General features: G+C 35.5%; 1 protein-coding gene across 3 annotated transcripts in view; it reads right to left on the bottom strand.

Annotated features, from left to right (window-relative positions):
- RNF145 (ring finger protein 145) overlaps positions 1-19,415 on the bottom strand; it is a 60,829-nt gene that overhangs the window by 39,979 nt on the left and 1,435 nt on the right. The window contains exons 2-4 of one of the 3 annotated variants that reach the window (XM_011219357.3): positions 18,622-18,659; positions 14,578-14,780; positions 6,342-6,450 (exon numbers count right to left, since the gene is read on the bottom strand). In XM_011219357.3, coding sequence (XP_011217659.1) covers positions 6,342-6,450; positions 14,578-14,761 — 293 coding nt within the window. In that variant the 5' untranslated portion in view covers positions 14,762-14,780; positions 18,622-18,659. Of the gene's footprint in view, positions 1-6,341; positions 6,451-14,577; positions 14,781-18,396; positions 18,564-18,621; positions 18,660-19,415 lie in introns of those variants that run through there. The other 2 variants (XM_019794921.2, XM_011219365.1) reach the window with 2 other exon arrangements.

Here is a 19,415-nt window from a genome sequence, read left to right as displayed (position 1 = left end):
GCTGCCCCCACAGCAAAGCATGACCTGGCCCAAAAGGCTAATAGTCCTGTAATACAGAAACCTTAAATGAGACAAACTTTTATGAAATGGGGAGCTAATTATCTGTATTTTAAATATAAATAAGTCTTGGGAAAGTTTTACATTTGAAACCCTACCTACATACTGGAGACCAGGTTGAAAAGGAGTATACTTCCAATCTTGTGAAACCCATGGGCTCTTAATTCAACTTATACACATACAAAACTGACATGTTGGTTCATAAATCTAACAATAAAACAGGGAATTTAAGAATACTGGAGTTTAAAAATTATAGAGAAAAACACACAACTGTGATGTAAATCAAGACCACACCCTCATAGGAATGGTCATGTCAGTGTCGAGTTTTTCTTTTTTCCCCTACAGTTCTGGATAGTCTCAATTTTAAAGTAGGATTGATACTGGAAAATATATTCCTTATATCACTCAAAATGAAAAAAACAGTTTAGTAATTTTAAGAGTTAAGGAAACTGAAATATCAAATAGAAAATTAAATGTTCATACTATATGAAATGAGGCCACGGATTTTCTAAAGTTTAACTCCTCTAAACTACAAGCAATATCCATCCTAGACATACTCTAATTATTCACTTGGTAATACTATAATTATTCACTTGGGTAATCAGCTTCATTATTTGAGTACATGTCTTTTTTTTTTTTTTTAAGATCTATTTATTTGACGGGATGGGGGGCCCAGAAGGAGAGGGAGAAGCAGACTCCCCACTGAGCAGGGAGCCCAACCTGGGGCTCCATCCCAGGCCTCTAGCATCATGACCTGAGCCGAAAGCCAGACGCTGAACCAACTGAGCCATCCAGGTGCCCCTATTTGAGTACATGTCTTAAGCAAAAACAGAAACCCAGCTTTTCAAGAGCTTATGAAATTTTCAATTTGCAATGACTTTTTATATAGCCAGTTTCTGAAGTGCCAAATTAATTATTTTTAATTATCCAAGTATTGATTCTTCTTCTTAGTACCATACTACTCTGCTTTGATATAACTAGACTGAATGGGGGGAAATACCTGTAAATCATATAACTGATAAAGGACTTATATCTAGAATTGAGATGTAATACAACTCAATAATAACAATAAAAGACAACCCAATTAAACAATTGGCAAAGGATCTGAATAAACATTTTTCTAAAAAAAAAAAAAAGATTTACAAATGGTTAATGAACACATGAAAAGATGCTCAATATCATTAGCCATCTGGGAAGTGCAAATCAAAACCAGATGAAATATCACGTCACACTCACTACAATGGCTATACGAACAAAGACAGATATCAACAAGTGTTGGCATGGACATGGAGAAACTGGAACCCTCACACATTGTTGGTAAGAACTGTACAATTATTTTAGAAAACAGAATGGCAGGGGCACCTAGCTGGCTCAGTGGGTAGAGCATGCAACTCTTGATCTCGGGATTATAGGTTCGAGCCCCATATGGTATAGGGATTACTTAAAGATCTTAAAAAAAAAAAAAAAAAGAAAAAGAAAAAGAAAAGAAGTTTGGCAGCTCCTCAAAAGGCTAAACACAGGTACCATATGATCCAGCAATTCCACCCCAAAGTATATGCCCAAGAAAAATAGTATGTCCACACACAGCCCACCCATAATGTTCACAGCACTACTCATAACAGCCAAAAAGTGGAAAGAACCTGTATCCATCAATAGAGAGAGGAACAAAATGTGGTATATTCATACAACAGAATATGATTTGGAAAGAAAAAGTACTGACACATGCTACAATATGGATGAACCTTGAAAACATGTTAAGTGAAAGAAGCCAGGCACAAAGGACCACATACTGTGTCTATATGAAATGTCCACAATAGGCCAATCCATAGAGTCAGAAAATAGACTGACAGTTACCTAGGCTTGAGGGGAAGGGGACTGATGAAAAATGGGAAGTGACTGCTTATGGGTACAGGGTTTCTATTTGGAGTAATGAAAATGTTTAAAAATCAATCGTAGTGATGGTTTATACAGTTCTGTGAATGTACTAAAATCATTGAGCTATATCCTTGAGATAGGTATGTAAATTATATCTCAATAAAGCTGTTATTTTTTTAAAAAGATACTTATGAAGCTGCCACATGAAATCTGAACCATTACATTTTTTAAAACTAAAAACTTCAGCCTTAAAATTTTATAAATGTAATACATTCAAGCCTCAATATTTATAAATGTGACATAGTATGAATAATTCAAGGGTAACACATCTTTGCTAACCTTTCATGAGATAGCACCATATAGTATACATTATGCTAAGAAAATTCTAAAACACGCCATTTCTTCAAATTTGTTAGTTTAATATCAAAACTAACTCTACAAAATGGGCATTATCTTCCTTTACATTCTCAAAAAAGCAACTTACCAAGGTAACATACTCACTAAATAGGGAAACTAGTTCATACCCAGTCTGATTCTAAAAACTCATTTTCTTTTCACTAACCATGCTGCCTCCCTAAGAGGAATAAGCTAGCAATCAGAAAACCTACATTCAAGTTAAAGTCTGAGATTGTTCCTTCCCAGCTATTTGCCCACTTTGGTTTTTTCTTCTACAAATCCAAAAGGATTATTAATAAGGATCAAAATGAAATTAAAAACAGAAAATGTTTTTGTACACTGTGAAATCTTATTATAATTCTTTTTATTATTTAAAATAAGTTTGATTTTCTAATAATAAAAATAAACTTTAAACATTAGAAGAAACATTCCCTTAAGTTAAAAGTCAAAAGTTAAAAACTGCCACCAGAAGAAGGTCAGAAAAAGGCTTGCCTTTACCTCTGACACTGTCAGGGTTCCCTTTATCCTTAAATAACAGAATTCTGACCTCTAAAAAAGCCTGGATGGTAATACTGTATATAAAAATAGAGCTACATGCTTTCAGCCATCACTACACTACTAAACTACATGGAAACCAAAAAAGCATGAGGAAAAGGGCAAGATCATTGTTTTCTCACCCAGAACTGTAACTAATAAAAGCAACAATTTTCATACCTTTACCTTCAAGTTTAGGATTCTGAAGATTAATCAAAGAAATCACATCAACTCTAAAAGGCTATCATTATATAGCTGTACCATTCATGGTACTCTGATTTAAAGTCATTTTTTAAAGAATGCTCATAAAACACTGCCTTGCACAATAAAAACAAAACATGAGAATGTTAAAATTCACTGAGCATGGGGCACCTGGGTGGCTCAGGAGATTGAGCATCTGACTCTTGATTTTGGTTTGGTTCATGGTCTCGGGGGTCATTGGATGGAGCCCCATGGCAGGCTCCATGGTCTGTGTGGAGTCTGCTTGTCCCTTTCCTTCTTCTGTTCCCCCCCCCCGTTTACTCACTTGAGCTCTTGCTCTCTAAAATAGAAAATTCATTGAGCACTACACCCAAAAAACAAATAATCCAATTAAAAAATGGGCAGAAGACATGAATAGTCATTTCCCCAAAGAAGACATACAGATGGCCAATGGACACATGAAAAGATGCTCAACATCACTCATCAGCAGGGAAATACAAATCACAACTATGATTCACCTCACACCTGTCAGAATGGCTGAAATCAAAAACACAAAAAACAACAAGTGTTGGTTAGAATGTGGAGAAAAAAGAACCCTCTTGCACTGTTGGTGGGAATGCAAACTGGTGCAGCCACTGTGGAAGACAGTATGAGGTTCTTCAAAAAATTAAAAACAGAACTACCCTATGATCCAGTAATCCCACTACTGAGTATTTATAGTAGAATACAAAGACAGTAATTCGAAAGGATATGTGCACCCCTATGTTTATTGCATTATTATTTACAAAGCCAAATTACAGATGAAGTCAAAGTGTCCATTGATAGATGAGTGGATAAAGATGATATGGTGTGTGTGCACACACACACACACACACACACACACAGGAGTATTATTCAGCCATAAAAGAGAATGAAATCTTGCCATCTGCAACAACATGGATGGAGCTAGAGAGTATAATGCTAAGCAAAATAGAGAAAGACAGATACCATATGGTTTCACTCATATGTGGCATTTACAAAACAAAGCAAAGGGGAAAAAAGAGACAAACCAAGAAACAGACTCAACTATAGAGAACAAACTGAAAATTACCAGAGGGGTTATGGGGAGGAGGAGGGAAGATGGGTGAAATAGGTGATGGGGATTAAAGAGTACACTTATGATGAGCACTGAGTACTGTATAGAATTGCTCAATCACTATACTGTATATCTGAAACTAATATAAAACTGTATGTTAAACCTATATTGGAATTTAAAAACTTTAAAAAAAAAAAAAGGAAAAAATTCACTTATATGAGCACTTACAGGTCAAAAATTATGCTGAGAACTATCTTTCTAATAAGTGACACTGAGGTATAGAGTAGTAAATAAGGAACATGGAATTTGAAACTCCAGTCACCTGTCCACTTATCCAAAAGACATGGCACTCGTAGGTGGCAAGGCACTCATCTACACACAAAAATGATGAATCAGAAGCCTATATGCTCTACTGTATTATACTCTATACACAAAATTTTTGCTTAAAAATTAGAGAAGTGTCTCTACTTTGAGCTTGAGCTCAGATTCAGAGGTGTCCTGGGTAAGGCCACAGGAACAGACTGTGTCAGGGTTTGGGGCTGGTGGTGCTGCAATGGGAAGGACATCATGTTGTCTGTGTTAGTACTAGCCCTTGGACTCCCATTCTAAACTATGTGGAGAAAGATGCTACAAATCTACTTCATGTTCCCGTGAAGAAGTCCAAGACACAGGGACATACTTGTGTGACACAAAAGAAAACTCATGTCTTCACTTTAGAGTAAAACACAGCTCAGTCTGAAGCACTGTTAGGATTACAAGACATGCAGTATTACTCTGGCAGCTCCAGATTTTCCAACTTTGACACCCGAGGACATTCCCTGGGCAAAACAGAAGTTAACGAGCAAAACACCCCTTTCCAGGTACCATTTTGAGCAGAGGAAATTGACCAGACAGGAACAGAGGAGTGGAATGTAAGAAGACTGAGTTTCTGCAGAACACTGTGGAGACTTTGAGAAATAAACCAGATGAAGTATTAAGGAGGATGAAGGTCCTACCTCAACAACAAGGGCCAAGAGTCAGTGACTATTGTTATTTTCACTCTTTCATATCCACCAAAGTGGTGAAAACTGGAAAGTATTAAGAAAAAAAAAAAAAAAAAACAGAAGGAAATGCCAGAATTTTAACAGGTCTATCTCTGGGTGATATAATTTCAGGTGATTGTTATTGCCTTTAAATTTCTGTATTTCCCAAAAGTCATCTACAATGAACAGTGTTATTTTATAATCAGAGAGTAAAAAAGGTTTCTATGTCAACCATTCAATTCTAGTAATATAAAAACGCTATTTTAAGATTTTCAAGCCAACACCAAAATCTGTTTTTTAGACCTCAAACAGCTACATCTTGTTATATATGCAAAGTAACCATCACTCTTTTTAGGAATGGGAGTATATCTCATTATGGTTATACATTTCAATCAAGACAAAAGAAATTAGGGGCGCCTGGGTGGCTCAGTCAGTTAAGTGTCTGACTCTTGATTTTGACTCAGGTCATGATCTCAGGGTTGTGAGATCGGGTCCCGCATGGGACACCACATTGAGCGTGAATCTGCTTAAGATTCTCTCCCTCCCCCCGACCCCTGCAATTTGCACATGCACTCTCTCTCTCAAAAAAAGAAAAGAAATTATGCCCTCCAAATTTACTTACACACCATTACATTTACTGTGTGGCTTTTAGTTCCCCTGTATTTTAACATTCTGTTCCAAAGTAGGAAGTTCATTTTCATCGGCAGACCACAGTCTTAAAATTTAGGACTAGCAGACCTAAGCAAACACAGTATTACTAAAGATGCAGAACTTCTGGGTTATACCATGAACCTCATCAAATAAGATTCTCAAGCAGCATAAACTGATTTCCCAAAATGATGAAAGGATATCAAGTCCCTAATTGTTAAAATGTTCTATAGCCTGTCTTTGGAAATTCTTCTCTTAGGTAATATAGAAAAGCTCCTAAGTATCTCTGTAAACATAATCTTAAAGCCCATTTCATATTAAGATCATTTTTAAAAGCAGAAATAAAATTTGAAGCATAACCCCAGCTATTAATTCTACACAGCAATATTTACTTAGGAAACAAATATCAAAAAAACTGTTTTGGATACTTAGTAAAGCCTCAGCTTCTTAACAGTGTTCATGAAAAGCATGTTTTCAGTAATGAAAAACTTTAAATTCAGTCATACATTTCAAAAACAAGGTCACATTTTTACCTGGAGATTTGATGTCCAGCATAGAGGAGCAGGGCAGTTAAAAAATACAGGTAAAGCTGAACCAGATGCTGCCTGGGCAAGGTTAGTAGCACAACACTTAAGATATAACCTGTAGTAGAAATAAAAAGAGATAATAAATACAATGTGATTCTAATTTTGTCTCCCAATTAATTACACTAATAAAAAGAGCTTGAAGTAATTTCCAATTAGGTTTCAACAATTCTGAGGTTCTTTACTTCACTACCAAAGCAAGTTTAATACAGTAAAAATCACTATGGATTATCTGTTGAAAACAAAGCATTTTTCACTTTTTTTGTGGATTTTTCTACTTTATAATCAAGACCACACACAAAGGTACAAAAGGACTCCTCTCATCATCTACCTTTCCTTGATGTCCACTGATTTGTTCTACACCAATTCTCTCATTCTCTAGTCCCAGAGGAAGAACTGTCCTTAATGTCCCTACTAATGCTGCCTCTTCCACTTGACTCAAGATGTTATTTTTCCAACTCCTAAACACCCTCTATCTCCTACATCTTCCATCATCCCCCTAACACCAGTGCTCACCTATCTTTTCAAAGGATGTACAGGGCTCTCCTCCAATCCTAAAGAAAAACATCTCTTTGTGTTGATTTTTTCTTTTTCTATTACCTATTTTTCTCATTCCACTGACAAATGTTATAAACTCTCTCTACCAATGCTTCCATTTTCTAACCATCCACTATTCCCTCTTTATCCTCTATAATCTACAAACTCTCTACAAGCCCTCTTTACTCTTCCACTCTAAAAAAACCTCAGAAGTCAACAACTGCCTACTTGTCAAATCTAAAACATCTTGCTTATCCTTGTCCCAGCTCCTGAAGCAATCACCCTCAAAACTGGCTCTGTGGATTTCCTTTAAAGCTCCAAATTCTCCCCTCCACTTTCTTTTTATTCCCCCAAATGAGCCTAGGAAATTTAGTCCCTGAACAACTGCTTTTAAGTATCTAGCTCAAAGAATTTATGTTGTTGCTTTAAATACACCATTCCAAATGAGAATACTGAGAACCTACCTACTACGCATACATGAAAAAGTAATCATTTCTTAGTCTAAGCAAACATTTCTTATCTCATGATGCTGGGGACACATACCACTTAAATGTTCTTATATACATGTACAAACTGAGCTCCCGCCCTCCTCCCTCAACAGGCTAGCTCACCTTCTTTCTCTCTTAAATTCCATTCACTCTGACTGAAACCCAGTCATGTTTTCTGTCATCACCAAGTCCTGCGGAGTCTTCCATGTCACCCTTCCTTTCCAGTCCCTATGCCCCATTCCAGTCCACTCTGTAATATGACAGTATACTAACTGCTATTCTTCTTGTAGTCTCTTTCCATCCTCATCCATCCTATACTTGAGTACAAAACCATCCCTTTCATCTAGACAACTCTCTTGCTCTAAAACCTTAAAAAATTCTTAACTTCTCAGTCTGACACTCTAGGTCTTGCAAAATCTGGTTCCAGTCTAATCTTCTATAACTATTTTCCACTTATTAAATGAGTCTTCATTAGGGCACGGATATCCCTTCTTAGTACCCAATGCTCCTCTCATGCTTAAAGCTAAGGACTCAATCATGCTTAAAGCTACGGAAACAGGAGCAATATGCTAGGGACTAAAGAGGCAGAATTCAGATTTCCTATACATCCTAACTTGAAGAACAATCCAACAGAAACTTAACATAAGTATTTCTATTTGCTTTTGATTTCTTAAAATAATTTTTCCAATTTATCTTGTTAATCCCTATCTCAAAGGACTTAAGAGATATTTAAAAAGATGTTTATTATATTAAGCAAGCATTTAGTGTTTGTGGCTGAAGGATTCAATCTATTGCATGAAACCTCTCCTTAAATTCTCTCTTAATGAACTATCATTTTCCTTTCCAGATATTTTTATCTTTCCCTTTTCATGCACACCTCATAAAACAGCTGCCAAGTTCTCTAGACTGAACATATTGATTTATTCATTCTTTTGATTATCCAGTCACTCAACCAATTATTACATGTAAAGTGTGACCCATATGCATTCCTAAACATGGAAGATCCATAGAATAAAGTAATCACAGTCTAGTGAAAAAATAAACATGGACGAAAATATGATACAATATTGGTGCTTCACTAAACAAATATTAGAAAAGCTATGGTTGATTAAATGATTAAGTCTGACCTGGACCTAGAAAGCTGAATGATCTTTACCAGGCTAAAAAAAAGCAGCAGCATTCTAGGAAAAGAAAATGGGCATGAAAACAATTAAAAAAAAAAAAAGGGATATTTTCAGGAAACAATAATCTCTGTAGGCTACACTAGAACTTGGTTGTAAATAAAAAAGTACTGGCAGATGATGTCGACAGAACTGGTGACTAACGCCTCAATAACGTACACAATAATACGGAGTTCAGACTGGGCCAACAGTTCTCAAATTCTTTAGATACACTCTAGGTGAGGTAAGAAGACAAAAAACAAAACAACAAAAACCCTATGCCTCACCTCTACCCCCATTTTCACATTCCAGTGGAAAAATAACCCTGTGATAACAACAAAATATATCATACAAGAAGATTCTTAAGCAATTATGAATTCTGCTAAAGCAAGAACAGTATGAAGAAGTTATTTGAACTAAAATATGTATATAATCTAATTACTTGAAAAATAAAGGCCAAAACTAATGCTGACACAAATATGCATCACTATGCGCTCTAACAAACCACAACAAACTCAACTGATAATGATGAAGCTAACACAATAGTAATTTATAATTAAAACGCAAGACCAGCAGCCTTTAACAATGATGACCTACCTAAAATAACATTAGTGAATGTTCCTAACAAAATGTAGGAATTTCAGCTATTTAAGGGTGATTTTAGTAGTGGAGAAAAAAAATGAGGACCTGGAATAAATCAGCACCTTTGGTATGGAGTTAGCAGGGTCAACTATGAGATATTTAAATAAGTCTTAGTGGTGATCTATAGGTGAATGGTTGAGAACAAGGAAGTGAAGATGATTCTGATGTTTAAGCTTGGATAGTAATCAAGAGGACAGCTTTGTTATTAAGATAGGAAACAGAAGGAGGAGGAGGTTTGAGGTAAAGTAAAGATGATGAGTTCAGGGACCATAAATTGAAGTATCTATAGAATATTTAGGTGGAGATGTCTAACAGTATTAGAAATCCATTCAGTACCAAGCACTAGCTAGGTGCTAGGAATACTGAGATAACAGACAACCCCACTCCTACCTTAAAGGAGCTCACAATCTAGTTAAGAAGGCAGAGGAGCACAAGGACCCTTAGAATGCAGCATAAGTACTATGGTAGAGGTATGAACTGGGTGCCAAGGGATAATAAAGGAGGGACACTAACCCCAGACTAGAGTGGTCAAAACAACAATGGAAAGTGGTGATAGAGATTTGCAGCCAAAACTATGTGAGATCACAAAAACAACAAAAGATCAAAATTAAACACAAATTCTGGGCCCTATCAACACTTAAGGTAGCAAGAGAATCAGAAGGAATGGTCAGAAAGAAGAATCCAGAAACACTGTCCTGAGGAAGCAGTCAAGAAATTCATAAACATGGGAAAGTCTGCAGAATGAGGACACAAATGAAGCTTGAGTTTTACATTTTAGGTCAGTCACTAATCATTTTAGTGATTGCAGTTTCAATGGAATTATTCTCACATCCACTCTTTCCTTTCCAACATCGACAAGGCTAATTCTGGCTCTCATTACCTCTTGCCTATAATCTTAACTGGTCTTCTTACACCTCTGGTTTCTCTACTTGCCCCTCCCCCACCCCCACCAATCCAGCAGCCTATATAACACTACCTCATCAAGCTTTTAAAATGCAGTTCACCTGCTCTAAATCCTTCACTGACCCATCACTACTTACCAAATTAAGTGCAATACCTAATATATGTCTTCAGGTCTTTCCACAAATGGCCCCACTCTGCCTTCTCAATATTATTTATATTTCCCTTTTTATATCCTACACTTTGCGAAACAGTTCTATAATTAATATTCCACCAAATATATTTAAACAATCACTTCTTTTTGCTGTTCTCAGACAGGACCCACGCTGGAAAGCTTCTCCATTTGAAGGTACAATTATACTCCATAAACATGACCTTTAACCACACCCTACTTTGATTTTTAAGCTCTGAAAGCTCTGAATAACAATTAAAGGATACAAAAGGGGGGAGAGTCACAATTGCAATAAAAAAATAAAATATCTAGGAATGAACTTAACAATAAATGCCCAAGACCTATATAATAAAAACTTTAAAACACTCCAGAAGGCTCAAAAGAAATCTGGAACATAGGAAAGGTCTCTATGTTCATACACAAGGAAGAGTTAGCATCTTTAAGCTATCTCATCCTAACCTAAACTAAGTAATTCTAAAGTTCACATAGCAAACAGTATCAGAAAAACTCTGAAAGAGAAATAAAAAACAACGAAAGGACTAAGTCCAGACAGTAAAATATACTCTAGATATTCAATAATACCACTCATTGAAAGAACAAGAAAAAAATATTCAGAAATGAAACCAAATAGATGTGATAATTTAGTATATAATAGGAAAAGTTGAACTATTTAATAAATACATGGAGACTACCAGATAGTTATCTGGGGAAAAAATTTTTACCTATAACACAATGTACATGCAGATCAAATCCTAAGTAAAGCAAAGGTGTAAATAATGAAACAAAAATAATGGAATAATACATGATAGAGAAGTCTTTTTTTTTTTAATGTTTTATTATATTATGTTAGTCACCATACAGTACATCCCTGGTTTCTGATGCAAAGTTCGATGATTCATTAGTTGCATATAACACCCAGTGCACCATGCAATTCGTGCCCTCCTTACTACCCATTACCAGTCTATTCCATTCCCCCACCCCCCTGAAGCCCTCAGTTTGTTTCCCAGAGTCCACAGTCTCTCATGCTTCATTCCCCCTTCTGATTACCTCCCCCTTCTTTATCCCTTTCTTCCGCTACCGATCTTCCTAGTTCTTATGTTCCATAGACGAGAGAAATCATGATAATTGTCTTTCTCTACTTGATAGAGAAGTCTTTTCTAATAACTGAGTCAAAATTCTAAGTTATAAAAAAAGAAATTCGACCGCATTAAAAACAAATTCTGCATGTCAAAAAAAAAAAAAATCATAAACCAAAATCAAGACAACCAAAACTGGAAAAAACAATTTCAACCCAAACTGAAATTCAACCCAATAATTTCAACCCAAAGGGCTAATTTCCCTAATGTATACCAAACTCCCACAAATCAGCAAGAAAAGGCTAAAATCCAGAGGAGGCCAGCCTAACTACTCTCTGTTGATGCTGTGTCTCCCTTCAGTTTGAGCTGTAGCCCCAATAAATCCTTGCCTGTGCCTTTGGGAAAAAAAGGGGGGGCTAAAATCCCATAGAAAAGTGGGCAAGGGACATGAACTGACAACTCTCAGAAGAGGAAACACACATATTTCTTAAATACAATAAATACAATCTCACTCATAATAAGAGAAATACAAATTAAAACTAGTTAGAACACATCCATTTTTCACCTACTAGAGTAGCCAAATATAAGTTTGATAACACTGTTTTGATAAGGATGTAAAACTGCAGGAACTCTCAGCCACTGTCTGTAGAGGTACGAAACAGTAAAACCCTATGGAGAGCAATATCGATCAATATTACAAATGTGTATACTCTTTAACACAGAAACTTCTAGTAATTTATCTCAAGGCTATATTTGCACCTATCAAAATTATAGCTATATAAAATTATTTAGTGCAACACTAAATGAAAAAAGCAGAAAAAACTACCTAAAGTGTCCACCAAAAGAGTAATTAATTAGTTCAATAAATTATGGTATAGCCATACAAGGATACTATGCCACCACAAAACAGAACTGGAGGGCTGCGGGGAGAATGAGGCCTTAACATTTAATCAGGATCTTAAAATGTGGCATAACAGAAAGTGTCAACATAAAAACAGAGTACAAAGCTTTATTTCACGAATATCTAAAAGCAGTAGTTATGGCTGTGATACATCATTAAGTTAAAACAAACAAAAGGTCAAGAACAGTGTATATTATCCTATCATCTGTACAAAAAGGAAGACATACATACATTTATAACTACATATTTATATTTGCCAATATCTTTATATTGACATATGTACATAAAAATAACTTTAAAATTTTTTCACAAGGAAATAAAAATAGCTATTTGCTGGGGCTCAGAAAACTTAGTGGATGACCAGAGATAGGAGGAACTTACTTTTGTACACTTTTTATGTTTTTATGTTTTGATTTTTTTAACATAAATAAATGTATAAATACATTACTAATTTTTAAAAGTAAGAATTTTAAAGAAGTATTTAAGGGTGAAATTTGGAAAACTGGAACATTATGTAAATAATACCTAAATACTCTGACAGAGGTTACTCTAACCAAAAAACTGTTCAAGCTGAAAATGTCTACTCGTGTAATCACTGAACTTATTCTACCACAGCATGTAGTAAGTGTATTTAAGAAGGCTCAGTTGAGTCCCCAAAGTTAGAAGCCAGAGTATGAACTTCGATGTACAAGAATCTATTCAATTTCTAAAATTAATGTTTCTGGTTATTAGGCAGCGGTATTTAAAATAAATATTTCAACCTATTCAGAAATAATATATGTGATAAGCATATTTTTTTTAAACCACAGTGTGAATTACTTTGCTGATGAAGCTAAAAATCTAAGCCAAGTACCCAATTGTTCTTCTATAACAGACTGGAATTATTTTCCATAAATTGGCTAACACACAAAGCCTTTAATAAAAGGGTGAGAATTATAGTGTTTTGCAGCATAAAAGAACCTTCTCATTTCACAGAATTTCCCAAGGTAGTGCCACCTAAAAGGGATGAATTTATTGTACCCAGATGTTCTGTTTCTAGTGCGTTGCCTTTCCTACTATACCATACTTCACACAATGGCTTACTTGGGAATCTCTTAGAACTAGTTGTAAGGGGTTTTCAGGGCTAAGCTCTGGAACCCAAAAAGTCCTTCTACAGATAAAAGCGAATCTCACAGAAACAGGACAAACCCTTCACAATTTTATGAAACATATACCTGCATGGGCAATTCTAATAATAAAAATATTATTACAACACTATAGTACATCATTCAAACCCCATCTTGAGTTCTGCAATAGCAATGTCAAATGAAAACGTATTATTGCTATCATTACATATAAATGAAAAATTAACCTAAAAATTAAGGATCTTGACTTTCATTCCTGATTAATCTTTATCTGTTTCCTGCCTGTATTTCTTTTTTTCTTTTCTTTTTTCTAAGATTTTATTTTTAAGTAATCTCTGCACCCAAGGGGGAGGGGCTCGAACTCAAAACCCTGAGATCAAGAGTCACATGCTCTACTGACTGAACCAGCCAAGCACCCCTCCTGCCTATATTTCTTGATTTTAACTTCTTAAACCTCTCAATATTGCTTTTACTGCTAACTCCAAATCATATCAATTAAATTTCAAGGAGTACTTTTTTTAAATATTATAAACGTCATTTCCAACATTTCATTTAACTGAAATAAATGCCTTATGTTCAACTGATGTTAATGTTCTGGAACGATAAAGAATGTTGCATTTAAAAAGCTTTCTGAATTACAAACAAAATCCAAAACAGACAAATTAGAACAGGCCAAATGTCTGGAAAGGTAGTTCTTATTATCTACATTTTATCATATTAAAATCTAAAATGTTTCCTTCTGCCTTCTAGCTTCATCCAGTAAAATAAACTCAACGCTGTCTGTTTTCCTCTAGCCCTAATAACTCATACGTAATGGTAAGACAAATTACACTACAAATAAGATTCCTAAGCATTCATCAATGACTATATCAGATATCTCAATGTAACCAAATTTCATTTTACTCGAGTTTAAAAAACTACAAAGACATAAATCAGAATGGTCACTAAAGGATTAGAAAAGGTAATATAGGGGTGCCTGATGGCTCAGTCGGTTAAGCGTCTGACTCTTGATTTTAGCTCAGGTCACAATCTCAGGGTCGTGAGATGGAGCCCTATGCTGAGTATGGAGTCTACTTAAGATTCTGCCTCCTTCTCTTTCTGCCCCACCCCCCAACATGTGCTCTCTCTCTTAAAAAAAAAAAAAAAGAAGAAGAAGAACAAAGAAAAGGTAATGTAGACACTTACCTACATAATGCATATTAAGAGCCAAATACTTATACTGGAAAAGAGGGTTGTTACTGAGGCTACTTCTTTGGATCTGCTGGAAGAAAGAGCTGACATCCCATCTATACAGGACATCCAACAGCATGATGCTTGGCACCCTCAGGGCCACATTTAACACTGCTTCCAGTTTTTCCTTTGCAGCCATGTTTTTTCTTGGAGCAGACCTAAATTCAGGAGACATAATATATAAAAGTAAGTCACCTCAAATAGTTTTTAGATATCCTCTTATGAATCTAATGCTCTGTCACATACTATACAAAAACTATGTAACAACGTATAAAACTCTAGCCACATCTACTACTTCCAGGTATTCATAAAATAATCCTTGTATTGGGTTTTCACATTGACTCTTTCAGGTCTTCCCAATCTGATTAAGTGTTAAGACCTCAAAATTTATTTTTAAAAAGCTTAACTCCAACTCTAGGCACTAGCAATAAAACACCCTAATAATACTATAGCTTTTGTCCAATTAACTTGAAAGGAAAAATTCACTCCTATAAAACTGAAATTTATGTAGCTCTTTAAAAACAGTAAATTTTAAGTGGTTATATGAAAAAGCCTAAGCTAGTCAATAAAAATTTGATAACTACATATTTAGATTGCAGCATCTCACAGTCTATCCTTTTCTGTATTACTTACAACCAAAACTGAAGTACTGAATTTACATAATATAGATATAATTCAGAGAATTCATGATACAGGTAAAGAAAACATAGTTTGCAATATTGTTTCCTTGAATTATTAAAGTTAAAATCTCCATCTGAAATTCCCATAATCTGCCTTCAAAGTGGGGAAATAATGCTCATCAAATTCTTCCTGTGATTCAGATATGCTGGCACATGGAAGAAGTCAGGCTTTGGAGTTTGCAGCCCGTCTTTGCTCAGCTATTGGTGAGTTGCAGGAATGGAATTTAAAAAAGGGGGGGGGTAAAAGATCTCCAGGACAATCCATTATTTAAAAGGGCAATTCTGTGCAACACTACTTTATATGATAGAGCTTTAAATTAATCCAAGGAATTATGAGAGAATAAGGCAAACAGATGTGGGTTAAAGACAATTTTAAGAGTAATGATAATTCTGGATTGTTGGCTCTGACAATATCCTTTTAAGAATTTTGCTGAGAAAGCTAAACAAATTTCCAGCTTTGGCAGTAATTTCAGACATTACAGGACAAATGAAAACATTTATTTCTGAAGAAAATTACAGTGACAGATTGCTATGCTATGGTTAAATATTTGTCAGTATTTCCATTTTACCCTCTAATTTTCATAGCTTCCTAGCTCAGTTTAAAAAAAGAAAAAAAAAAGGAGTTCAACTTGACAAACCATTATTACAAGTTTTCACTGAAAAACTGATTCATTGTATTGATCATTGAAAGACCATGTATCATTCCCATTACTCAAAAGTGATATATCCTAAGAATGCAAAATAAACATTTTCATAAATAAACACTAAATTCTGATTACTTTAAATGAACAAGACCACTTGAACAATTTTCTTACATAAGAAAAAAATATTGTGAGAGAATCAAAACTGAATAGTTGTGTCCAAAGGAGAAAAAAGCACTGAAAAATAAAAACTCTAATCAAAATTTATTGCAAATTATACCATTCAGGAACCTCAATTTCTCAAAGCTCATGATATTATTAAAAAAAAATTTTTGAGAAGACATACACCAAAATATCACATTAACATCCTTTCAACAGTAGGGCTAAGGTGATTTTTATTCCCTTCTTTTTCTGTTTGCCAAATGTTGTAGAATATCCATTATTGGGGATTAAAAAAAGAAATTCCTTTGTAAAAAGTGTTAATACATCTAAGCTATCTAGATGACTAAGGAAATACACAGAACATTACTTACTCAGGTGGTCAAACAGATAACTCAGTTTGGTTTATTTTAAAGTACACAAACGATAGATTTTTTTCACAAACCACCAGTCATGTGTGAAAATCATCACAGACTGAGATAATAACATCACTGACAGGCTTTATACTATAATGGAAAAGTAACTCTTTTCCCATATTCTAGAATCCAAAATAAATCACTACTGCTTTTGTAGGGACTACTACTGAGTTACTACTTGTGGTCTACATTTATTTCATCTGACTTGGAGCCTTCCCCTTTTTTAATGTTTTGCTATTTTTAAATGTACCCACTTTCACCATTTTTTGTAGCTCTCAATAGGGTCAAGAAAAAAAATTTAAACTAAACAAATAACCAGTCCTGCATCAGAAATCAAGATCTGAAGAACTAGGGGGGAAAATCTCCCTAATTCTTATGGAAGATCATCTCTATTACAAAAGAGGTCCATTAGCAGAAGGGACAAATTCCCACTCAATTACCACTATTCCTGCCTCACAAATAGAATAAAAAGAAAATCTTGAATTCCTAAAGCTCTCATTACAGAAGAATATCAGAGAATGATCCCCAAATTCTACTGTACAGTAAATCCAAGACTCAAATGTCTGAATTAAGGAGGACCTTGGATAGAATGAAATATGCCCACTTAATAACAACTCTACTGCTCACTAAACATTTCATTCATTTCTGTGAGTGCTATTTTAGCAAGTCATTGGCAAGCTGGCCCTGTATATGGACATGAGGGAAACAAACTCAATAAATGGAGAACCAAATCTAAAATGCTACCCACAAGGGGCAGCAGCTGGGTGGGTGCCTCAGTCAGTTAAGCATCTGACAGGATGTCAGCTCAGGTCTTGTTATCAGGGTAGTGAGTTCAAGCCCAGCACTGGATGTCGAGCCTACTTAAAAAAAAAAAAAGAAAAAAAAAAGTCTAAAATGCTACCCACAAAAGCTGTGGAAAGACAAAAAACAAAAACCCACCCCCAAACTTTGTAATTTTGAACCTTTCTAAAGTGTAAGAGCCACATAGATAGGGTGATCACCATCACAAATAAATACACTACACTGCAGCACCCCCCACTAAATTAACATCTAAACAAAATGTGGAAACTACCTTGTTTAAATCACAGAAATCAGGCGCTTGAGTGGCTCAGTTGGTTAAGTGTCTGACTCTTGATTTTGGCTGTCATGATCTCAGGGTTCTGAGATCCAGTCTAGTATGGAGCCCCCACTCAGGGCTCCCCACTCAGCAGTGAATCTGCTTGAGATTCTCTCTCCCTCTTTCTCTGCTCCTTCTCCCCTTCTCTCTCTCTCAAATAAACAAAATAAATCTTTAAAAAAATAAAATCATTGAAATCATTCACATTTGCCAAGCCACTCTACTAGAAGCATGAAGTAAAAATGGAGATTTCTATCCTGGGGTAAAAATATTATATTTCTATGATGTTTAGTTCAAGCCTAATTTATTTTTTCCGAGATTTATTACCAGAGCTAATGAGCATATTCCATATTTAAGGAAGCTTAAAATTCTCTTAAAATCAAAACAAACAAAAATAAGCAGAGGACCTGAATGCAAAGAAAATTTAAAGCCCTGGCACTCCTACAGCCAAATATATAAGCTACTTCCTGCCCTGCACAGTTACACAAATTTTCTCCTACATGAAAGATTTTTATATTTCCTCCTTAAATGTTATAAGAACTGGGAAAATAATATGCCAAAACAACGTCTCAGCAAGTAATGTAAACTAAATGTGACTCCAACTTAAAGATGCTTTTCACAGTGGAACAGCTTTAAAAAAAAAAAAAAACACCTTTCCAAAAACAGCAAAAAAAAGACTCAACAAATGCTAACCAGAAACAGGACCACAATGATTTCATTAAATTACTTTCTCAGGCTTGGAAGCAGCAATCACTACTTACACAGTAATGTCCTGTACCAGGATAACGTTGCACAGTTCACCATTCATATTTGTGGGTTAGGAAACACAGGAGTCTCATTCTACACTTTCCTGAAAACACTGTGTTTGGTTTTAAATATGAAGAAATCAAACAATCACCCTGAACAATTCAGAAAATGTACGTTTTTAAAGTAATAGCTTATCTGTTGAAGAATTATGTCAAGAAAAACAGAAAATTCGATCTTACCAAAAAAAGAAGGGTATTCACATCTCCTAGATAAACTCCTTAAAAAAAAAAAAAAGGCTGTATGATCCAATTTTAAATTCAGCACAACAGAAAATTTAAGGCTGGAAGTTTCTACACCTTTTTCTCCCATCAAAAGAAAAAAAATCCAATGGAAAAAAAAAAATCTACCATCCGCTAAAACCAATCTCAAGAAAGGTTTTCCGGCTGTCCATATGTTAAGATGGTAAGCCCTGAAAATGTTAGAGGGCAAAACTAGAGGCTAAAATCATAAGTAAACTCAGCCCCAAACCGAGATACCCGGGAGGAGAACGCACTTCTTACATAAGCATTGGCACGTTTTAAATATAGCTGGTCCTTCCCACTCCCACACTATTGGTAGCTAACTTTGTATGTACCTGATTTCCACATAAACTACTAGCAATCCTGTGGGTTTCTCGGTATTTCCAAAGTGGTAAAGATATGGAGTCCACTCTGAATAACCGGACCATCTTTTCAACTCTTAAGGGGCCAGATAGAGGGAATAAAAACTGCTATCTCTGCCATTGGGCGCTCAGCCTGGGTCACGACTGCAGCACAGACAGCTCATCCTTTGGGCATGATTCAAGATTCAGTAGAACGGCACAGTCCGTATTTTAAAAAATAAAGACACACAGTCCTCTCCTTTCCTTTCAAACTAGTTTCCTGTTTACTGCAGACTGCGATGCAAAGCCATCCATTAATCTTTGATGCCTTCTCACTGCAAAGCCCCCTTCCTCTCTCCCCGCACCTCCTCCCCCGCCCCCCCCCCCCCGCCC

This window comes from Ailuropoda melanoleuca, chromosome 3 (assembly GCF_002007445.2).
Source record: "Ailuropoda melanoleuca isolate Jingjing chromosome 3, ASM200744v2, whole genome shotgun sequence".
Taxonomy (NCBI): Eukaryota; Metazoa; Chordata; class Mammalia; order Carnivora; family Ursidae; genus Ailuropoda; species Ailuropoda melanoleuca.
Note: the sequence above shows the minus strand (reverse complement) of the source record. Positions and strands in the feature narration are given on the sequence as shown.